The sequence below is a fragment of the Mastigoproctus giganteus genome, chromosome 13 (assembly GCF_048544385.1).
Source record: "Mastigoproctus giganteus isolate SK-2022 chromosome 13, ASM4854438v1, whole genome shotgun sequence".
NCBI classification, from domain to species: domain Eukaryota; kingdom Metazoa; phylum Arthropoda; class Arachnida; order Uropygi; family Thelyphonidae; genus Mastigoproctus; species Mastigoproctus giganteus.
Window position 1 is genome coordinate 78,389,033 of NC_143587.1, and position 25,523 is coordinate 78,414,555.

At 37.6% G+C, this 25,523-nt stretch overlaps 1 protein-coding gene across 2 annotated transcripts in view; it reads left to right on the top strand.

Moving 5' to 3' along the window:
* Nucleotides 1-25,523, top strand: part of LOC150076202 (uncharacterized) — a 104,663-nt gene that overhangs the window by 71,120 nt on the left and 8,020 nt on the right. For both annotated transcript variants that reach the window (XM_090388109.1, XM_090388108.1), the window contains exons 7-8: nucleotides 2,756-2,843; nucleotides 22,724-22,870. In XM_090388109.1, the coding sequence (XP_090244235.1) occupies nucleotides 2,756-2,843; nucleotides 22,724-22,870 (235 nt within the window). The remainder of the gene's footprint in view (nucleotides 1-2,755; nucleotides 2,844-22,723; nucleotides 22,871-25,523) is intronic.

Consider the following 25,523-nt stretch of genomic DNA (forward strand, 5'->3'; position numbering starts at 1 on the left):
GCTGCTTCAACAGTGAATACTATTTTAAGGGACAGTGCGCATATAAAATGTCATCGTTTCATCGTTATCACATATTCAATTATAAGAATCAATTCTGAATACCTTTGTGATATTTTTCTAAAACACATTTCAGGAGGTCACTACCATAAAACAATAAAAACGGCTTGCACTCTCTGGTTTATTGGGCTTTTCTCTTAGCGCATCTAATTATAAACAGGTAGTAAACTCTATCTTATTGCATTTGCAATAATTCCAATAATTATAATTGTGTGGATTTTTACGATATTATGGTGAAATGTGTTCCTCCTTCACTGAAATCTTCAATCATATAAAATCATAAATGAAATTTCAGAATCTTCTTTTCATTCCTATTTACTTATTACAATGGTGAAGGGAAAGGGACCAATGGAAAGTGCAAGTGCTGGCAATGTTAGGAAACGAAACAAAAATGATTTAAGAAATACAAAGCAGGACAAAGTTTGTCATCTATTGCACAGAATTAGGTCTCGCTGCTTCAACAGTGAATACTATTTTAAGGGACAGTGCGCATATAAAAGAACATATTAAAGGGTCAACGTATTTCACACTGGGGCCAGTCTGCCCCAACAGTGATCACAAAACAGCATTCAGGTGCTATATCCGAAGATGGAAAAGCTATTAATAACATGGATGGAAAATCAGATTCAGAAGCAAGTGCCACTGAATCTAATGGCCATTCAAGCAAGAAGTATTTATGAAGATAACCATAAGTGTGACAAACTACAAGCCAACTTTGTGGCAAGCAATGGGTGGTTCAAGGTTCAAGTATTGCGCTGGTTTCCAAAACATTCAAGTATGCGGTGAAGTCACCACTGCTGATTCTGTAGCTGCAGAGAAATTTTGTGATGTGTTGGAAAAAAACCCCTTCTAAATCTCCACAGCCCTCAACTTCCGTAGCAGCGTGGTAATCAGCTGGAGAGTTAATTATGGCAACGATGCTCGAAAGGTAAAACTTGTTGATGTTATGCCTGTATCCTCTCTCTTTTTGTAATTTTATAATTTTGAAATTTTTGTAATTTTGTACACTTCTGTAATATTTCCTGCGCATGAGATAAAAAAAAAAATTGAATAATTCTATTTACATGTTTGTCGAACATTTCTTTTTTTGCTTCTATCAAATTCAGTGCCCATAGTTGTGAGTGCTAAATTTTCCTAAATGCTTATTTAGGGAAATTCTGCTTGCGCAGTGTTCTGCGGAACACAACCCTTACATTAATCGGGGAGTGGCTGTACTGTTACTTCCTCTGCTTGTGTGAAGCTAGGTTTAATGAAACAGTTTGTCTAAGCTCTGAATAAAGAAGGAAATTGTTTCAACTATGTGTGCACTAAATTCCCATCACTTACATATGAAAAAATCAAAGCAGGAATTTTTTGTTGGACCTCAAATCTGTAAGTGGCTGCTAGACTGTATTTGAAGAATTCATGAGTCAAATTGGACTTGGACTGACTTTAAAAATGTACTATGCAGTTTTTTTTTGGGAAACAATAAACACCCAGGTTATGAGCGAAAAGGTACTAATGGGGAAGGAATGTCATTATCCCCTTCCTTTTAGGAAGGATGTAGAGTTGCTTGAGCATGTACAGAGAAGGGCAACAAGATTGGTGAGGGGAACGAAGGGGTCCACTTACCAAGAAAGGCTTAAGTTGTATAAAGCCTTGAATGGGTTGTGCACGCTGAATTCTGATGGGATTCTTCTGCTTGCTCAGATTACAAACCTGAGGGGTCATAAATTCAAATTGAGGAAAGATAGTTGTGGAAATTTGTGGAAATTTGCCTTTAGCCAGCGGGTGATTAATTGCTGGAACAAACTTCCATCTGTCGTTGTGGAAGTTGATAGCTTAAATAAATTCAAGGAGGAACTGGACAAACTTTTAGAGGGAATGGTTGTGTGAAATTGTTTTTTTTTTTTTGCTGATGCTACATAAGCTCATACGCTTACTTTCTTGCATCGCATGCCTCTATTACTACTGCTAAAAGAAGGAACAGCCACTGAAACCTGGTGCCAGAGGAAGTAAAAAAGAAAAAAAAAAAGCACAAGTTTAACCAAGTATAGTGTATAAGAAATCCAGTTAAAAATAAACAAGCCCCACCACTAGTATTTCCTTTTTTTTTATTTGTAAAAAATTCTGACGTGAGAGAACACATTTCAAGTAACTTATGAAATTTCCATTAAAAATTTAGTTCAGATTACTTATCATAGCAAAACATCAGAGAACTTTTCTAAAAATGCAGCCTAGTGTTTATAAGTTACGAATGAGGCAAAATAGAAATGACATTTCTGGTTAAAATTTAAAAAAATAATTCTTTAAAATTCTTTAGCATTAGAATCTAGTGATTTAAATATGCTGGGATATAAGCAAAGGTTCACTGATGTAGGGATCACTATTGAATCCTCCTTTTCATTACACAGTAAAAATAGGAATTCTTTTCATTGTGTACTGGAATAGAGACCATCACCTTGCCTGAGCATCAGGCACAGTGATCTCTACTAATGATCTGAATCAAATGATACCTTTGATTTTTCGTGAAAGATTTGGCAAATTCACACGGCCATCTGATGTTATATTAAAATTTAAGCACATATTAATTATGTATTATTTTACATTTCATTTTAAGTTTTTTTTTTTTTTTTTTCATTTCTTTTTTATTATTAGGTAATAACAGTGCTTTATAATTTTGTTAACAGTGATGCTGATGATATTGTGTTTATTTCAGTTACCACCTGAAAGAAGTAACAGAACAACTTAAATTGCACCAAGATAAGCTAAAACAACTGGAATATTGTGAAAATGCAGTGAAAGAAGTAAGCTAATTGATAATTAAGTAAATGTTACAATTTTCTTTGGAGGTTGTTATTTCCATACTGAAATCAGATAAGCCATTTTCCTCATATAGTTGTAAACAGCAGCAGAACTGAAGAAAATGCTGTTTCTTGCAGCAAATTTTAAATTTTTGACCCAGTTGTGAACTATTTTTTTTTTTTTAAATAATGGATATTTGAAATGTCATAAATGAAAGAGAAATGACAATGATTTTTATAGTGAGATAGCAGTTTAAAATGCATATCTAGAGAAGAAAATAAATTGTAATTTATTTTTATGTGCTGTAATTTAAAAGTTATTTTCATATCATCTGTAGGAAACGTTTTTACTTTGAGGATGTTTTATTTATTTAGCAAGATGAAGGCGAAGTTTTATAATTTTTACTCTTTCAGGATCTGAACTCCTGATTATTTTTTCTTAACCTTTTGCATTCACAGAATGCAAAAGGTTAAGAAAATGGTTAAATGTGCTGGTGCATATTTTAATTTTGCATGCTTTCAGTTATTCTGAGAACATAAAAGGTTCCAAGTTCATTATAAGGAATTTTCAATTCACTGCAGGATGAAGGCCTTTCCAGCAACTTTGAAGTTCCTTCTGTTGTGTGCAATGGATATCCATTTACTACCACGAACCCATGAATTTCATTTGTCCATCTCAGTCATTGTCTTCCAGGTTTTCTTCTAGTTCCTCTTGGGTACCATTCTGTTATTTTCTTAGTCCATCTGTCATAATGTGTTCGAGCTGTGTCATGCCAAAGACCTTTTTAGTTCTTCAGTTTTGATAAGAATGTCCTTTACTTGAGTTTGCCGCCTAATCCATGTGTTTCTATTCTTATATAACAGTCTGATTCCTAATATAATTCTCTCCATTCTTCGTTGTGTAGTTTCAGCTTCTCTTCCATTATTTTGGTGAGTGCCCAAGTTTCACTTCCATAAGTCGTGTGGAGTATACATTGGTTCATTATTTTATGTTTTACACAAATTGGGATATTGCTCCTCAGTATGTGACTATTTCCTGAATGCTATCCATCCAAAATTTATTCTTCTTTTGTCTTCCAGCCGTTTATTATTATTACAGTTAATGACTTGTCCCAGATAAGTATATGAATCCTTTTCAATTACTGCTCCTTCAATGACTACATCCCTTTCTGTGGCATACGTGTTACTTTTGTTTTAGCCATATTCATCTTTTAGTCCGAAATCCTTACTAACTCTGCATAACTGATTAAGATTTTCCTTCAATTCTTTGGGATCATGGCTTATGATTACAATGTCATCTGCAAATCGTAAATGGTTTAGGTACTCTCCATTCACATTGACTCCTTTCTGCGACCAGTCTAATCTTCTGAAAGCTTCCTGAAGGGCAGCAGCAGTAAACAACTTCAGAGATATTTTGTCTCCTTGTCGAACTCCTTTCTCAACTTTAAATTTGCTTTCTCAACTTTAAATTTTCTTCAACGCATGTTATACCTCATCAGGATGGATATCGGATATGTCGTATGTGTTACTAATTTGTGCTCCATCTTCCCCACTGCTAGCATCATTTCCTCGCAGAATAAGTACACCATCTCCATTCCTCAGTTTCAGTATCATTTGTTTTTCAGTATTATTGCTCATAGCTGCTGATTTGAGTCCTCCTTTGTTTTCCTTTAATGCTTGTTCTACTTTCTTGTGTTAAATCTTCTTATGTCCTCTCTGTGTCTCTTTCTGATGGCTTTGCATAACTCAGTACAGTAAACCCCCGCTATTTGCGGGGGTTACGTTCCTGAGAAATGTCGCGAATACCGAAAACGCGAATACTGAGTTATGGCTCCCATAGTAATAAAGGGGTTCCGTTCCAAAGTATGAAATATATAAGAAAAACTAGTCTAAAATTTTGTCTATATGTATTATATGTACCTTCATAATATGACTATGTACATAGACAGTACACAGTCAAATGCAAGCATATGGCATCGAAATGAAAATAAGAAACAATTTAATATTAAATGTAATATTTATTAGAAATTTCAAACAAATCTTTCAAACCAGCAGCGCCTTTGCTAGCAAAAAAACTTATCCCGCCAGTGCTATCACCAGTTTCGCTAAAGTGTTGATAAAGGAGTTTTGCCTTTTCACGAATGATGAGTGAACTTAACGGAATTTTATTTTGAGTTCGGTCTTCTATCCACAGATTTATAGCTTTTTCCATTTTTTCTAATTTAACATCACGAGTTACAGAGCAAATTTTTGAAGCAATTAGCGAGTTTTCACGGACACTACGGCGGATTTTTTCTTCTGATTTTTTGATTGATCGTACCGTTGACTCATTGATTTTATAATGTTTTGCCACTGAGGAGACACTTTCACCATTAGAAATTTTGTCTAATAACTCAATTTTTTCGCTAATGTCATCACCTTCTTTGATATTTTCACATTTCTCTTTTAGAGAAATGTAGGGGTTAGAAAGAACTTGTCCACAATAAAGTCACTTTCTTCCGTTAACACACTCGAAAAAGTCTGTTTTACACTGCAAAACGGTAGATTTATCATTTTTGTAAGCATTAAATTTATAAATTGATAAATTTATTCAATTTATAAACATATAAATTAAAAGCAAACGACGAAACCTTCCATGACAAACGCATAACACATACTGAACAAGGATTAGCGAGAAACATCCACGCTCGCGATTTTGTCACCCCCTCTTCCCCCACTCACTGAGCGCTGTTTTGACCGGGAAAGATAATTTTAGCCACGCCCATGTTTTTTATGGCGGAAAATATTCACGGCGCTTTAAAATTCACATTTTTTTAGGTTTCATTTTATATTAAATCGGCGATCGCGAATACGCGAAACCGCGAATACAGATACCGCAAATAGCGGGGGTTTACTGTATACTCAATTTTGTCGTTGTCAGTGTTTATCTTGCTTTTCATTTGTCATCTTCGGTTCATCATGACAAGCATTTCTTGATTAATTTTTCTTCTTTGTATTTCTTTTTACCTATAGGTTTCTTGCACTCTATCACTTTCAGAAAGTTATAGTATTCCTCGTCAATATCTTGGTCCTGAACAGTCTGCAGAAGCTCAAACTTGTTCTTAAGTTCCATACTTTTTCTCCTCTTGTTATCTCAAAGACCTTCGTATTATTTACTCAAGTCAGTTTTTTCTTTCTTTTCTCACATTTACATCAAGTGCGCATCTTGCCATTCTGTGATCACTTCAATCATTCATGATATATCTTCTGTTAGTGAGGATGAAATCGATTTCATTAGTTGTTAATCCATTTGGGCTCTTCCATGTTCATTTTCTGTTCACTGTTTTCTAAAAAAAGTGTTCATTACTGACATTCCTTGAGATTCTGCAAATTCCACAAGTCTTTCACCTCTTTCATTTCTTTCACCAATTCCAAAATTTTCTATAGTTCCTCTTTCTGTGCTGTTTTGTCTCTTTCCAACCTTAGCATTGAAGTCCCCCATAATGATAGTGTAGTGGATTTTTTGCTCATCTAGAAGACTCAATTTCAGTGTACATTTCTTCAGCCCCTTCATCATCATGGCTCAACATTGGTTCATAAATCATTATAATCTTTAGCTTGTACCTCTTGGAGATCCTGAGTAGTAGTCTTGACACCCTTGGTGATGTATTTTTGAATTCCAAAATGTTGTGTGTTATATCTTTATGGACCAGAAAGCCAACTCCACCTTCGCTCCTTTCACTGTTTCCATTGGTGTACAGCAGATTTCCACTTGATAAACGTATAAGTGATTCATTTCTTCTTCTTGTTTCTGCCAAACCGATAATATTCCAATTCACATTTTCTAATTCCTTTTCCAGTTCTAATATCCTATCTTCACCAATGAGCAATGGTTGAATAGTAGCTAGTTTTGATCCCCAAGTGGTTATTTTTGAGAATTTCTTTTCTTTTTTCTCTCTTGGTTAATAATATTATAAGTACTGTAAAAGGAAAATGTATATTTCAAAATAAGTTTTTTGATTTCAGAAATTTATTCTGACAAAACCAGTAAAGATAACTGTAACTGAAAAGTAAGTTATAATTACATAGTCAAAGTGAAAAGTATGTTTCAAGCTAATAAAATTTACTACGTGCTCCATATGTGGCTCTGCAGACATCAGTATTGTATTTAATTTCTTTTCATACAGTTGTAATATATTGCACTGTGGTGTAATATATTATATTATAATATATTGCATTGTGGTGGAACATAAATTGCAATTTTAACTTATCCCCAAAGGAAAAAACCAAGAAGATAAGGCATAGACCCATTTCTTGCCCAGTCCAGTGATCATAAGGGAATATTCTGGTTTATAATCCAGAAAGACTACCAGTTCAGAGGAGTTTACAGTAAATTATCAATGCAATTGCCAGCTGTATTTAGCAGTCATGCAGGCTTAAACCATGGTCCATTCAATGAGCATGTGCTGTTGCACTTTGGCTCTTAAACACTGGGCTATGTCAAAAGGTTTCTTCACTCATGTAAACACTAGGAGGTAAGGAATAAATCACATTGGTCCACTAATGAATGGTTTAACTGTTGATGATTAGTTCCCAAAAAATTGAATAGATATTTTTATTTATCAAAATGCACAATATCCTGTAGAGATGGGAGGTCATAATCACACTGCATAGAGCAATTGTAAAGCTGCATTTGGATTATTGTGTTCTGAGTATAGAAACCTCATCTGAAAAAAAAACATTGGGCTTTTTTGAAACAGTCAAAAGGTAGGCAGCTCCTCATGGTGAGATCTGTAAAAGGGCGACCATAAGAGGAAAGAATTTTAATTATGTGGGCTACAGAGCTTGGCAACTAGGCACCTGAGAGAGGATCTGGAGTTTATAAGACTCTGAGAGGGGTTATTAAAATGAATGAAGGCAGAATTTTCACTATTATAAAGAATTCCAGAATTAGGGGTTGATAAATTCAAATTGCAGGGAAGAAGAGGTTTAGACTAGATTGTTGGAAGTTTTCTTTTAGCAAGTTCCTGATACTGGAACAAGTTTTCTTGTGCTATATGGCTAATACTAGACTGGTAGAACACTGACAACCTTTTCAAAGTCTGTTTAAAGCAGTGATCAGAAAAGCGATATTAGTACTTTTCAGAGTAACCAGATTGAAAAGTCCAACAAGCAATTATTAGTCAGCAGCTTTGATTCCTATCAAATCCAATTCATGATCCAAAAGTTGTTTCAGAAGAAGGAAGGAGGATCCAAGAAAAAGAACGGAATTGCAGTTTTCCGATGAATGCAATCCTAAACAGGCCAAGCTAGCTGATAACTCAGGCAGGTAATCCCTACTCGTGCAGAGTTTGTTCATGTTCGCTCCTTCTGGTTTGAATAAAGCAGTTTTGCTTGTTTCTTTTAAATGATACCAATGTTTAAAAATCTGAACATAGCTCTTCAATCCAGCTTACCTCAGTACATGGATGTACTGAGGTCATTGCTCCTAGATATGGTGAAGAATGCTGTGTTAATGTTAAGTTAAATTTATAATACTGAGAGTTTTCTAATTTTCCATTTTGAAAATTGATTATATATCAGATTAAACTAGAAGGATGATTCTGATTTAGTCATAGTCATGTGTACACTGTTAAGGTAGTGGAGATTCTAAAACAAGAAAAGATTCTGTTCTTTTTTTCAATGCGGAAGTCCGTTATTGTCATATATAACTACTTGGTGTACACATTCCCATTAAAAAATAATGTTCTTATGAAGACCAAGATAGCACAAGTTTCATCAGGTGGCAGTGCATCATTTTCAAATTTGAAATTTTTTGTGGACAAGTTTCCACTACATCTAATTCATTAAAGTTAAAGAAATGGATGAAGCAATAGATGTTTTGCAGCATTGGTTCTGCCAGTTTCATTGGGTTAACTGATCATATGCTAGTATGAAATGAGAAATAATTGATTTGCAGTAACTGGATACTGAGAAGTGCACAACAAAGCTTGAAATATAAAGTATTTTAATAGTTGTTCATAGCAATGCTGAGTGTGAGAGAATATCCAGCCAGGTTAGAAAAACAAACACTGACTTCAGGCCTTTTCTGGCAAAGCTTTGGAAATGCTCATGACAGCCATGTCTAGATAGCAGCACTATTGTTATGAACAATACTTTGATTCAACATTTCTGTCTAAAAGAATATCCAAACAGAAATCCACTTACAGAAAAATCATAGGTATGCTAATGTTAGTCAAATGATGATACTTGTGGCTTGTCACAATATCTTCACACATCACTCATTTCCGTGCAACCAACCCTTTACATTAATAGAACTTAAAGAATCATTAAACAGATCTTCCAGTAGTACCACAGGCCCCAGATGGTGTTCATTATGTTATGCTGAAGAATTTACTTGAAGAGGACTTATGTACCCTGTTAATTTTATATCATCAGATCATCTCTGAAATCCTTCTTCTTAGTGCCATTCTTTTATTATTGCCTTACCAAAATCAGGAAAAGATCCTTCCTTCCTTCCTTTGTTTAAAATTACAGGCCTGTATCTCTTACGAACTGCATGGATAAAATTTTCAAAAGGATGGGTCATACTGTGCTTGTATTTTTGAATCACAGAATTTCCTGCCTGGTTATCAGTATGGCTTTCGGAAGAACAAATCAACCCTAAACGTGCTCATCAAAGCTGAATCTCATATCTGCAATGCCTTTGTCATGAAACGACACCTAGTCATGTCCAACTTAGATCTTAAAAAAGCATTTGACGTTACCTGGTGTCATGGTATTATTATGGATCTTTACCATCTACGGCTAAGAGATCATTTGCCTGAAATAATTCAGAATTTCCTGCAACTACATTCTTTTCAGGTCCAATATAAAAACACGCTCTCTACATTTCACATTCAGGAAGAAGTCCTGCACATCTAGGGTTGATCTGTTCAACATATTTACAATCTGAGTGAGCAACATGACACAAGATATCTCAAAAACTGTTGAAACTTATATGTATGCAGATGTCCTTACCATTTCCTGTCAGTCTCCAAGTATGAACCATTCAGTGGGGGCTCCAACTTGTCAAAACCAAAATAGGATCCCACACTTCACAGAAGTTATCAACAATTAGAAAAGAAATGAATTGCAAATAAACAATACTCTAATCCCACTTGTTAACACCATTATTGTTTTTTGGATTGATACTAGACAGCAAGCTAATTTCCAAGCTCACGTCACTCATCTAAGAAATATTTGTCTAAAGCATTTGGATATACTTCAGTCAGTCTCATCCATGTCATGGGGAGTTGATCAGTATACTTTGCTGCATCTTTGCAGAAATTTAATCCATTCATGCCTAGATTATGGTTGTCCAGTATATGACTCTGCCATATGAGTGCTAAATGCCATCCAACACAGTGCTCTGTGGACTGGGCTGGTATATTGAAGTGCATGATTCACCATTACATCTTTGTAGAAAACCATTACTGCTCTCCACTACACTGCTAAGATCCAGGTTCTTTCATCACACCCCAGTTGGGAGTATCTTTATAATACTCAGTGGGATTTCTTCTATGAGTGTAAGCCAAATGAAAATTGACCTGCCTCACTCAGGATTAAAGAGCTTGCTTAGAGTTGGAATGTTGATTTAGCTGATATTTTTTAGAACACAACTGCATTTGTTCAGCCTTCGACATACACCGATGAGCCAAAACATTATGACCAGTGAGTCGTTATGCAAATTGAAGCAACTGCAGGTGAACTACGGCATGTGAGTGGGTCGGGAGACACACTCACATGCTGTAGGGCTCCGTTAATCAGTGTTACTCTTGTTCTTCAGATGGGAAAGGAAGCAAGTTTGACAAAAGCCAAATTGTAATGGTCAGACGACTGGGTCAGAGCATATCCGAAACGCCACGGCTGGTGAGGTGCTCATGGTCAGCCGTGATTAAGTACTAATGTACCTACCAAAAGTGGTCTGAGGAGGGGAACCCATGAATCACCAGCGAGGTGTTGGACGACCACGACTCATTGATGCTCGAGGTGAGCAAAGGCTCTCCTGGATGGTATGTGACAACAGAAGGGCAATTGTGGCGCAACTCACCGTTAATTGGAATGCTGGTGACAGAAGTAATGTGTCATAACACACAGTACATTGAACTCTGCTGAAAATGGGGCTGCGTAGCCACAGGCCGCTCAGAGTTCCCATGCTAACCACGGTTCACCGGTGATAGCGCCTACAATGGGCAAGCAAGCATCGAAACTGGACCTTGAGTGATTGGAAGAAGGTCGTCTGGTCTGATGAATCAATCACATTTCCTGTTGTACCATGTGGACAGCTGGGTACGCATGCATCATTTACCTGGGGAAGTGATGGCACCTGGATGCACCGTGGGATGAAAACAAGCCAGTGGCGGCGGTGTCATGTTTTGGGTGATGTTCTGCTGGGATACCCTGGGTCCAGTCATCCATGTGCCGGGCACGCTGACGTCTACCACCTACCTAAACATCATGAAGACGCCATTGACAGGTCAGACGCACAGTTTTGGTGCTCCACTATTTGTTGTGATTTTAGTAGTTTAAAGTGTACATTTTGCTCTATTTTGTGTCCATCAAGTTTCTCTTCTCGAGATGTGTCCATAGACATCAACTTCATGAAGATCGGCCAAGGTAAACGAAAATTATGGTCACTTTTCATTAGCATTGATCTCGCTGGGTTTACGTGACAACTTTCCATTGTATATTAAGATAAATTTTGTTAAAGCTATTGGTACCGCAAATATCGCCTAAATGATGATGATAGCAACTATCGGGAATTGTAAATGAACAGCTTTATAGCCACATATGTTTTTCATGATGAATATCAGATATTTTACTGGTTTTCTATTTAATTTTAATATGGTGCTTGATAAACAAAGACAGTTGTTCTCAGTGTACACCACGCTGTCGAGCCCTGATTGGTCGGACATTGTCTGAGTGACCGTTATTAGTGTGAGTTATTTGCCACGTACTTTAAGACATCTATACTTTGAACATTTAGGGGCAAATATATTTGATCTAATACAAGGTTAATAAAAGTTATTTAATGTCACTATATTTATGATATTGAGAATATATATAACAATACATTCTCAATGTCCCATGCGGGCAATAAGCCCTGATTGGTCGGACCTTGTCTGAGTGACCGTTAGTGCGAGTTACTTGCTACTTCAAGACATCTATATCCAAAACATTTTAGGGGTACTAAATATATTTAACACAGGATTAATAAAAGTCAGGTAATGTCACTATATCATGATATTGAGAATATATATAATAATGTGCACAGTGCTGTCCTCCCAGAATGAATAATAAACTAAGCACAACATCCAGGTATTTTGGTAATTAGGGTTGAGACCTCTTCCCCCACCCGGCAAGCTCTGGGTCAACAAGCATAAAACAGAATCTGCACTAAGCATTGCACTCCTGCAGCTAAGCAATTCAGTAGCTGCCCTTCAGAACTCTTCATCCAGGGAAAATATGGAACCGATAAACCAAAACAATCCCGATAATCCGGACCTGGCCGTAAAATCGAAAAATCCAAGTATGCCTCTGAAAAAGGCTTTGAATAACGATGACTCAATACTTATAGAGAATAACGAAGATTTGGACAGTACTCTAACAGCATCCACAGCTCCCAGATCAGAGATAGAAACCCGCTCCAAAAGCGAGAACAAAGACCAAACGGAGCAGACTATCTCCCAACAAGAAAATGTGACAGAAAAAGGGCAGAAAAAACAAGAATCCCCACTGGACCCCAGACTGCCTGAAAGCACTGCACTGGAGCAGTCTCTTATTCTAAGGACTACCCTGGAAAGCCTATTTAAAGATCAACATAACAGGATTACGACTGCACTCCGGGGGGAAATAGTGGGATTATGGATGAAAATGGAGACAATCCTAGTCCAGACCAAATTGGAAAAAGAGGTTGCTTTTACCAAACTTCAAGTCTATCAAAACAGTAGGGCAAAGGAAATGCTACAGCGCGTCCCTACCTCTCAAGCGCTGAGGACCAACCTAAACAAGCCAAATGAAAGCACCATTACAAACCGAACCACAACAGCCCAGAGAAAAACCCTCATACCTAAACAGCACCTAGTTGTACTAAAGCCAGCCTCTACAGAAACACACAAGACCAGTGAAGAAGTAAAACAAACAATAGTAGAAAAGCTGAAGGGTGACTTCAAGCATACTAAGATTAGATCTATTCGGAAAACAAGAAACGTAGGGGTGTTAATTGAAACTGAAACTGCGGAGGACATAAAAGGTATAATCAGCAACCACAAAATTTCACTGCTGGGACTCCTAGCAGAGCCTCCTAGACGGAAAGGGCCAAGCATCATTGTATTTGATGTAGACAAAGAGACAACAGCAGAAGAATTAACAGAGGAAATATACTGCAAAAACTTAAAGCAGACACTAATGGAGGAAGATTCAGGGCAACACATTATGCCGAAACATAAAACTAAATTCAGAAACGGAAATGTCATAAATTGGATCATAGAGCCCTCAGCAGCGGCCTGGAAATCTTTGAGCCAACAATCAAGAATCTATATAAACTGGGGCAGCCGCCGTTTTCGTGAGCACATGGCTGTTCCCAAATGCTACAGGTGCTGCCACTTTGGTCACACGACCCACACCTGTAAGCAAACACAGCCTACCTGTGGCCATTGTGCGGACATTGGACATGAATTCGCATTCTGCCCCAGGAAAGCAGAACCTGCAATTTGTGTGAATTGTAAAGAAACGAAGCTACCATTTGATAGCTCACTACGATAGCTCACCACCATCACTCACTATGGGATAATAAGTGTCCAATCTACATAAAGGCTAAGAGTGCACAACAAAACAGAACCGACTGTGGAGAATAACAGGAATCACTATAATCAAACAAAGATTAAATTTGCACAACACAATGCTCAGAGATCTAAGGCTGTTGCCGCACAAATGGCTAAAAAAAAGCCACGGAAGAAAATTATGACATACTAATGCTACAGGAGCCCTACACCTACAACAAAGAAGTAAAAGGCTACCCCATACATTACAAGATCGTACAAGTCGATGGAGACAACCCGTGGGCTGCCATCACTGTCTGGAATCCTGACCTCACGATAACCAAGATCTCAGACCTATGTACAAACTGGGCCGTATGTGCCCATATAGCCTCACCGTTAGGGGAATTTTATGTCACCTCTATATATGCCCGTCCAGGAGAAGATATATTGCCCGTGACAAGATATTTGCAAAATATCCAACTACAAATGCAGAATGCCAAACTCATAGTAGGAATGGACGCCAACTGCAGATCCCCTGCTTGGCACAGTGAAAGATCAGACTGTGTGGGGGTGCAAGAAATGGTCAGCGCCTGGAGGATTACATCTCCAACAGTAATCTAGCAGTTCTGAACAGACCTAATCAACCATCAACTTTCTCCAGCACACTTTGGGAGGCAAATACAGTAATACCCCGAAGTTACGCGATAGGTGGGTCCGACGAAAATCGCGTAAGTCGAATTCGAGTAAGTCGGGGTACAACTTTGCATATAAATACATATAAATTTTGCTTAATTGGGACCAAGGACTAACAAAAACACTAGTTTAGAAGAAAAATATTAATAAAATTGCAGTTCTTTATACATATTAATACAAAATATGTATTAAAAAAACAAATGACTTACGTTAAAAAGTTATTTCGATGTCGATGGCTTCATAAAATCTAACAAATTCGCCTGACGACACAGCGCCTTCTTTTTTTCACGCAGAATTTCTTCGTAGCAAGCTAATAATTTTTTTATTCCTTGCTTTGTAGCTATAATGCGTTCTTCGTTGGAGTCTATGTTTTCTAAAATTTTTAAGCCCTTTACAATTGAGCCCTTTTCAATTTTCAACCTGTCAAGTTTGCAATTGTCATGTGCTTTTCGCCGTTGCTTCATTTAGGCCTGTAGCACGTGCAATATCACATGGTCTTTCATTTCGCTCAAAGCGTTTCACAATTTCATATTTTTTCCTCTATCGACAGAGGCGGACTGGCCATAAGCCTTACCGGGGCCAGTGTAACCCCGGTGGGCCAGTGTGATTTTGGCCATAAACCATAGTATGAGGCCACTATAAATTTTCCAGGGTAAGAATTTTTGACCCAGTCCGCCTCTGTTTATCGATAATTGCTTTTCTTTTTCTCTCTGAATCTGCAGTGTCTTCACCAGGACGCTTCCTTTTCACACCTTTTAATTAAGTATTTTACTCATTTTTAGGGAATAAAGCGCAATTACAAAACGAGGAGGCACGCTTGATACGCATAAACAAAGCTGCGCGCATGTAGCAACTGAATAAACAACACCATAAAGGCAGAGATACACTATTAACACCCCACATTTCTAGGGGTTACTACCATAAAACAATAAAAATCCAGTTGCGTTTCTGCTAGTGAAATCTGTTATAAACTGGTAGTAAACTCGATCTAATTGCATTTGCGATTATACTGATAGCTGGAATTGTGTTGGTTTTTACGTTATTATGGTGAAATGTGTTTTTCCCTTCACTGATATAAAAAACATAAAAGCAGCAAAGTTGAATTTTGTTCATCTTTCGCTCTCATTCTCCGCCGTCGCACCGTATATCGATAACATATGAAAAACGACCTTGAAGGTAGTGGGCGGCAGCGTTGCCAAACGAAAAAATCAAGAACCGCGTAACTCCGAGTTCGCGTAAGTCGGGGTATTACTGTATAGATGTAACTCTGGCCACTTGGTTGATTGTTGGGCATCTCTCCTCCTGGGTGGTACAAGAATACTGAACTACCTCAGACCACAGAGTCCTAACCTTTGACCTCCACCACTCCCTCGTAGCACAGTATCCACCTAGATTCCTCTCGCCAAGATACACCATCCAAAAGCAGACTGGAACTTATTCCAACAAACATTGATGGAAAAAGCCAGGAATTTCGACCCAAAATATCTCAATCCAGACCAACACCAACAAAATGTAATGCAGCTTATAACTGAAGCAGCAAACATGGCCATCAGGAAGAAGAAGCAAAGCGGTCCACTGGTGGTCACCGGAACTCCAGGCAATAAGACAGCGAGTGAATGATGCCCAAAAAAAGGTTCCAAAGGGCACACAGATCTTGGCCCTAAGCAGAGGTTGACATACTCAGACAGCAATACCGGGAGGTCAGGAAACAATATATGGCTCAATGCAGACCCCTGGGGAGTGGTATATAAAATCACCACCAGTAAATTCCGCAGGGGAGAAGTCGTTGCTGCCACCTTAACACCTCAAGGGAGATTGTGCGCTGTGGGCTGCTACACCAACATTCAAAAGGAAGAACCACAACTTATCTAGGCTGCACAACAGATCCACAGAAAAGCAAATCCTCAGAAAATAAGAGGTTAACGGAACACCTGCAATCTATCTGGCAAAATAGATGGAATCTTACCACAAAAGGGCAAGTCACCAAAAAATTTATACCCGATGTCAGTAGGGTATATCCTATTTCCCCGTCCTGGTTTTCCCCTGGCTTGCACACCACCTTCCTTCTTATGGGACATGGCTCCTTCAGAGGAAAACTCCACGAGCTGGGAATCTCCAACAACCCGAGCTGTAACTGCGGTCAGGAGGAAACCTGGGAACATCTTATCCATGACTGTGACAACTATGAGGACCTCAGATGTCAGCTATATACACGTATCAACTCATTGCTAAGAAACCGAGAAGAAATAATATTGCAAGAAGATAATTACCGGGCTTTCACCGTCTTTGCCCGCAAACTCTTTGAAAGACAAAGATCCCTGCCATATCATCACTAAACTATGAAAACACAGACGTAACTACCTGAGATGACTGCGAAATTCTGAACTAGTGACCACCTGAAGCAGATACAACACATGAACGTAACAAACTGGACCTGACTTCTGGACTTGGACCTCCATCGGACTAATGCAAAGACGAAGATTGCAACTTGGACTCGGATCTCGACGATTGCATCTTATGATGCCATACAGCCATATAGTGCCCTAACTGTTTAGCCTGGTTTTTACTCCTCTTTCCCTAGCAGAGGGAGAGGAGACGGCCTGCTGTCTCCTCCCCCTCCTGCCACCCCTCTTTCTCCTCTGGTGGGGCATGGGCATGCCCCACTATTTCAACAGGGGTCATCTTCCCTATAGACCCCTTACTTCCAATTTCCACCTCCCCTCCCATCTCCTTCCCCTTACAACAGCGCCTGCCCCACACATACAAATTTAAAACACCAAAATTCATGCCTGACCTATTAGGAAATCTTATCACCTCCAGCGCTTATCCCTTATAGCTCCTCTAAGCAGCGTATAATGTACCATCTGTGCCCAAAAGAAAAGAAGAATTTTTATTTTAATTATTTTTTATTTATTTTTATTTATTTATTTTATTTTATTTTTTTTTAGATCCTAGCCACTGAAATCTCAGGAAAATAGGTGGTAGGACCTGCCAGAGCAAACTTTAAGGGAACACCTGGCTGGCCTCCACGTGGCGGAATACATAAACGACAGGTCTCAACTGTGGCTTGGCGGCTAACAAGCCAGAGGAACAAGGGGCACAACACATGACCCACACACTTTTAAACCTCTGGCCTTGACAACGTACTGTCCTCGATACAAAGAACATACGCGGAGATGGGTTAAATCCCTGGTGCCGTTAGACCCAAAAATACTCTGTACCTAAACATCATTGCTGACCAGGTACACCCTTTCATGACAACGGTCTTCCCCTCTGGAGATGCCGTCTTTCAGCAGGATAATGCGCCATCCCACACCTCCTGGATTGTTCGAGACTGGTTCACGGAACATGAGGAAGACTTCCAGGTATTTCCCTGGCCTCCAAATTCCCCAGACATCAATCCCATCGAGCATCTGTGATTTGTGTTGGAACAGCAACTCCCATCTGCAGCATCTCCACCACAGACCTTACTGGAATTAAAGGATCTGCTGGTTACGTGTTTGTACCGTATACCACAAGACACATTTAGAAATCTTGTAGCATCCATACCTCATCGGGTACGAGCTGTTTTGCCTGCACGTGGAGGACTAACATCATATTAGGTAGGTGGTCATAATGTTTTGGCTTTGTTTCTGCCTCTTACAATATACATTTTCTCCATTGGGGGAAGAATGTCATACCTCCTGCAGTATCAGGCAGTTGCACTCAGCTCACTCTACTCTGAACTTCCATGCCTGTATAATATATACTGGTGGATTGAAGACTGACAGTATGGTAGCTGCTGTGTCAGTTTTTCCATCACTTGCATTACAGCTTTACTGCCATTAGCATGCAGCGCCTTCACTGCTGAATTATATGCCATAAAGTTAGCACATAGTGAGATTGTTGAGCTTTCCATCTCATCTGCCATAATGTACACCAAATCCCTCAGTGCTGTCTCTACTATAAGGAAGAATTTCTCATTTCATCTTACCTTGAAATGAATTCATTCCCAGCTATTCTCCTTCATCATGTTCAATGAGTCAATCAGTTTTTGCTGAATTTTCCCTGCCATTCTGGAAGGGAAACGAAAGTTCTGACCTTGCCACTAAACATCCTCAACCCACTCTCTCATAACATCCTCAGGTTCCTTACACTGATTATAAGCCCACCATTTGCAAAGCATGCTATGACAATGACAACTGGTTACAGATCTGGAAAAGTAACACTAACAATAAACTTTACTAGATAAAATATTATCCAAAGCTGTGGCTCTCTGGCTTCTGATGAAACAGACGAGAGGAAGTGGTATTAGCAAAACTGAGGCTCGGAAACATCTCTTCCTGTTGGGAGAAAGCCCACCCCATTGCTCATCCTGTCACAATCAACTTACCCTGTGATTTTTGGTTGATTGTCCCTTATATATATATATATATATATATGTTCTTGTTTATACTCCGGCACGACCACCAGGTCAGTGAAGTTTACAATAAATCAATCAATACAAATGTTAATCGTATTTAGTAGTCACAGGCTTGAACCCCGGTCCACTCAAAGGGCATGTACTACTGCACTCATGCTCCTGACCACTCCGCTACGTCAAGCTTACTGGGTTCAGCCATGCAGTCAAACACTTTTCAATCACTCTCCACATTGAACAACTCGTGATTTATCTCACTTCTTGGGAAATTAAGCAAATATAGAAGAAGTTTTAATCTATTTAAAACATATTGATCTGTACAGGAGCATATAATTTAACATCTATAATGATATTCTGCGTGCAAATAAACTATGAACAGAGACAGTTTCGCCTCAGTAGTCCTTGTGTCATTAAACTCAATACTAACAACACAGGTTACTGAAAAATTGTGGGTATTACAAAATAATGGCTTCTTTCAAAGGTGCTTGGACTAACCAGCACTGTGCATTGATGATTTCTGACTGTATTTTACTGCATAGTGATAGATAAAGAGATGTATTAATATTATTATAATTATAATTGAAAGTACTTAGGCTATAATCAGGCTTTGTTTCTTTGTTTTCAAATTCTCTGAGAACCCTTGCAGATTGATGTTTCCCTCTTCTCTTACTGCACTTTCCATTGGATTAAACTGACATTGTCTATCTACAGAAAGAATTAATGTACAATAGTCCTTAGTTAGAGAACTGAGAAATACACAAGGAGCTTGAAATATAACACCATAAATTCAAAAGGAGCCTATCTACTGCAATTGTGGGTGTCAGAACTTATACATTTAGGAATCATATAAGTGCTCTTTTTTGTAATTTTGTATTTGGGAATTATATAGCAGACTGATATAAGAATTAAAGGCATTTCAAAGATGTAGAGTATGGGAGGATGAAAAAGTCTGTCTCTGCCTTCCTTTCTTTTACAGTGTATTCTGACAATGGTTTTAAGTCTGCTGCTGTCCTCTCTTCTGATTTGTCTTGTAACAGATGGGCTTAAATAATAGTTTTTTTTTATAAAATTCTTCTCAAAAGCCATTATAGAAAAAAAATAATAAGTAAAAAGCAAAGTATTATCAATAGTAGAGGCATATGATTCAAGAAAGCAAGCTTACACAAGCATCAGCCAATAAAAAAAAAAAAAAAAAAAAAAACTGTCCCATTTCACCTATCCATTCACTCCTCCTTTGTGACTACATCATAGTATCCAATCAAATTAGTAAGACAAGACTTCCCCTTAACAAACTCATGCTGTGTCTGAGCTATAATTCAAGTCTTGTCTAGATGATCCTGCAATGCTTCTTTAACCAGTGCATCCATTAATTTCCATGTAACGGAAGTTAAACTAACAGGTCTGTAATTATCTGTCTCCCCCTTTGATCCTCCTTTGTGGATTGGGGTCACATTTGCACATCTCCAGTCCATGGGTACCTCCCCTGAGTTCAGGGAAGCTCTCATAATTATGGCTAAAGGTTTGCTTACTTCCTTTGCCACCTCCTTTAATATAACTGGATTCCATCCACCCCAGGTGCCTTTCTTATGTTTATCTTCAACAATTTCTCCTCCACTTAGTTATTACAAGATTAGTTATTACAGTTATTACAAGATTATCTAGCTTACTGCCAGAGTTGAATACACCTCTGGCATTCCCCTCCCTGAATAAATCCTCATGTGTGAATGTAGATGCAAAATATTCATTTAGTTCGTTAGCTACCTGAGCAAAATCATCAACAGTTGAGCCATCGATATCAAGTGGACCAATCTGATTCATCCCCTTCCTTCTAGAGTTTACATAAGTAAAGAACTCTTTGCTGTTTTTCTTTGCATCCTTTGCCAAAGGATGCAAAGAAAAACAGTCCAGCTTGTATCTTGGTTACAGACCAACTTATATCTATCATAGGCTTCTGTGTCACATGTTAATTTATATGTATCCCATGCAAATTTTTCTTCTCTGTCAAGTCTAATTAGTTCATCTGACATCAATTTAGGCCTAAATCTTGAACAATATTTCTTTATTGGTATGAAAAGCCTAGTAGCTTCCAGGATTAATTCTTTGAATGCTTCCCATTTTGAATTTGCTGTTGGTAAAATCATCAGTTGGTCCCACGGTATGGAATTTAAATACTGTCTCAGTCCATCGTAGTCGCCTTTATGTAAGCAATAACCCTTCCCATTACCCCTAATGGTAGTTACCTCTTTGAGTAAATCCCACTTCAGCACACTGTGCTCACTGCCACCTAGTGGTTCATTAATCTGCAGATTCTTAATGCATGAAGAATCACTACTGATAATCAAATCAAGAGTATTACTCCCTCTAGTTGCCTCCCGAACATGCTGCTGTAGAAAACAGTCATCCAATAAATCCACAAAAGCCTTGCTAGTGTGTGAGTGACCAACCCACAAATTCCAGTCAATATCTGGGAAATTAAAATCCCCCATTATATAAGACGCTCTGATTTACTGGCCCACACTATTTCTCTGCACAATTGATCATTATACTCATCAGATTCGTTTGGCCTATAACACACACCTACTCTCATTTTTCCTTTCCCAGTGCTTATGTCACACCAAACACTCAACATTGCATTTCCACCAACATCAATTAGATGCACTTCCTTAGATTTTATGTGTTTCTTAACTAACAGCATAACCCCTTCTCCCTTTCTGTCCTGTCTATCCTTTTGTGCACATTGTACTCCCCAAATTCCAGTTCTGCACTGCTTATGTCTGTGTGACACCATGTCTCTGATATCCCAACAATATCTGCCTTTGATGTCTTGACTAGCACTTCAAGCTCATCGAATTTATTAACTATACTCCTAGCATTGGTGTACTTGCAAGTATACATGCACCTGTTTCTACTCTTAGTTACCCTAACACAGCCCATGTATTTACTTGTTCCATTATGACTCCCAGCAGTCCTGGAAATCCCCATTATCTTGCTTTCCAGGCTGCTTCTCAATTGAATTTCAATAGAAGTAGTGCAAGAATCACTTTTACCTCTGCCAGTGGCTACTGTTAATCTGTTAGTCTGTGTACCCCCCCAAGCTAGCAGTTTTCTGACCCACCTAACTCTGCCTCGATAGCATCATCAAATATTCTTGCACCCTTTCTATTTAAGTGTATCCCATCCCTGTAGAAGCAGTCTCTCCTGTTAACAAGCATAGACCAGGCTGAGAAAAATTCTACCCCTTGAGCCTTGCACAATCTCTCCATGGCCGGATTGATCGAGAAAGCTCTCATCATATACCCTCCTGTCGTGTCTGGGCAGAATTGCAGAAACTTTCAAATTCAACCCTAACTCACGGCTTTTTTTCAGCATTGACTTGTACTTGTTAAGTATTTCCGCCGGTCTCCTACTCTTAATATCATTAGTATTTCTGTATTACTTAGTTCATAATAAATTAATTAGATAAAGATGGTGTTTAAGTGTTTTTTTTATCATATTATTAAAATTTATTCTTTTATAACTTCATATAATGCTTATGTTTAATTTTGTATTTTAAGAAATCATATTGTTATTTTATGTTGTTTGTTTTGCAACAGATAATTATAGAAATTTTGTTTAACCAGGCTGTTAAACCAGGCTTTGTAATAAACCAGGCTGAATTGCTCAATATTTAGCAAGTGGTCTATTTCAGCTGTAATTATCTTAAAATTTTGAAACCAGTAATATCCAAAAAAAGTAATGTAATATTTCATTTTTATTTTTTAATTAAGTATTCAAATATGTATTTAAGCCACACTCATTTTTAGTTATTGTTGCAATTTATTTTGAAATTTCAGTGTTTTTACTTTTAATGAAATTATTAATTTCAGGCTGTGCCTTTTTTCCAAAATCACCTCCCTCCTGTCTTGCTGTTTTAGGCAGATTTTTCTTTGTGCTACATGTCTTTAGATAAATATATCCTAATGTATTGTTTACTGCTTTTCTGCTCTTTACATTTTACTTTTATCTTTCAGTTAAATTCAGAAAAAGAGCATCTGAAGTTTCAGAATAATGAATTACTAGAAGAAAACCAAAAATTGATAGCAGAGCAATGTCAGCTTAGGGAATTACTTCTTGATCTGAGAGAAAAGGCTGATATGTCAGCAGTTTATGAAACACAGGTATATTTTACAATTTCTTTGGGATAATTATTCCTTCCTCCCATGTCTAATGATATATAATTAATTAAATGTAAAACTTATCAAATTAAAAACTGCTTTTGTAAAACTACTTTCTTGCCTAATTCAGGAAGTTGCTATTTTATCATATTATTCCAGTATACAATGTTTTAAAAAAATATATAGTCGGCTCTTGATTATCAGGGATAATGATGAGAAGAGAAGACACGTATAATCAAAAATGATGGAATTATTTTTAACTTACACATGCATGTAATTTTTTTTCCCTTTTAACTACAGATAAAACATAATATGAACCATGCCTATCAATAAAGCATATGTGGATAACAAGTGTTAAATTTAGCTTTCAGTTTTACAAAGTATAAATTAAGCAAATTAAACGGGCATTCTAATGCTATAGTTTCTTAGAATTTTATTGCACATTTAATTAATAAATTAATCAAAATCAAGAATTTTTTTGATAATAAAATAGTATCAAAAATAAACTATTTTTGATAATATAAATTCTTCATGTGCACAACGGTGCAAGCACTCTATTTTGGTTATGGAAATCAGTATTTATTCTCTTCTGAACACAGAAAGTAGAAGCACTGATTAAAAAAAAAAGTGTATGTTATGTTTTATAGATGTACCTCTAAACTGATTCCTCAGAGTGTGCTGTAATTAGAGTTGTAAGAAGTTAGTACAGAGTGTGGAAAATATTCATAATTTAAAGCTTAACAACAATAAACTTAATAAAGATAAATTAACATTCATAAACTAAAAATTTTTTTGAAAAAATAGCTATCTGTAAAATTTAGGCAAAAGAATGGGAAATAATAAAAGTAGTTACAGCTGCACCAAGAATTAAATTAAAAGAGCTGAGTTAATTGTGTAAATTGAGAATCCAGTTGTAACTGGAAGTTTATTGGAGAAGCTTGTTGGAGTTTGTTGTGGTATTTTACGTTTGTTTTTCATTTCCTATTCTTTTGGCCAAATTCAATATTACTGCCATGTTAAGACAGCTTTACTGATTTGTCTTTATTAAATTTTTGTCTTTGTGAAATTTTCGGTTAAGAATATTTTCTGCTGTTTGTACTAACTTTTATCCCTGAGGCTTGTCATAGACATTCTTCTAGGTATGCCAGGCTAGCCTTTGCTACCTGGGAGTCTAAAACATTGGTGGAACTGATATACAAATTCCATTTGGTTGAATTTTGATGAAGTCCAGTATTCTGCAAAAAACAGATCTTTTGCGTTCATGATGATGGGACTATACCCTCTGCTATATTCTCCACTTTCAAGGCATGAAACACTAAACCTAGTATATATGTTCCCTCCGTGTCACCAGAAATTACTAGGTGGTAGATGTAGATGACTCTCATCATCTAATACACCACCACCACTTTGTTTATTTTATTTTATTGTTTTATCATGTGATGTGAGCAATACACGAAGGAACCAGTTTTTTCCTTCTTTCTTTGTGTATCATGGCCGTGAGGTCCAACAGGAGAGTATGGCACCATCGTCATATCCAAGCCCAAGGCGGGATTTGAACCCACAACCTTTGAGTTGCCATGCAGGCACTTTACCCACCCGGCTAACCCAGTTAGCACTTTGTTTATTGGTGGCTTTAAATGGTGACATCCATATTTAGTTTCCAGAACAAAGCTCTAACAACTCACATTACTTCTGTTATGCAGTATAAGTGATAGCTTTTGAACTTTTGATGGTCATCGTGATGAGATACAATATGCTTTAAATTTCAAAGGGAACAGCCCTAAAATGGTGTTTACAGGCCAGCCAGTAGATAGTACACCACACTGAACCTCTTGGTAACTCTCTGGGAGGCATCTGGATCAGCTAGTGTATAACTGACTACCTCTACTCTACTCTGCTCGCTAGTGACAGGAGGGAGTCTGAGTAGTGAATGAGGACAGGGCATTGTTGAGGCTGCATTACATTAGGGATTGCCCTAACTTCTCTAATACAAGCACATCATAAATATTGCATTCTGTGCACCAAAAGAAAAGAAAAGAAAAAAAAAAAACTGTTTTCTTTTTGTTCATGTCATTAATTTTCTTTTAAGCAACTATTTAACTCTGTACAAATCCACCCTATCATGGAATGCAGGAGAAACATATTCTTATTTCTCCTGCATCCCTTTTCTGTAGTTACTTCCACGGTCACTGTTCTTCTGAATTGGATATCCCTCATTCTTTTCCGAGCCAGTCCATACACCTGCCCCAAGTAGTCAGCATCAATCACTGCCCAACTCCAAACTCACAGAACCAACTCTTTTTATTCCTCATTTATTCCTTCTCTCTAGGAGGCTTCCGGATCAGCTAGTGTATAATCTTGTTACCTCTACTCTGCCAGATACTGACTGGAGGGAGTCCGAGTAGTGTGTATGCGGGGAACATTGTCGAGGCCACGTTATGTCAAGGATCTGGGTATATTCTTACCCTATGTACGCCATATTCAAAAATTTCATTACTTCATACAGCATGTCCCACCCACTTTTTCTTACTATTCAATACACCATGAATTGTGAAACTAATAGAGCAAGCTTATCTGTGAAAAGATCTAAACCTCCCAAGCACTTCCTAATTCATTTCACAAATATATGTGGACTCAGTTCTAATCTCAACGATGT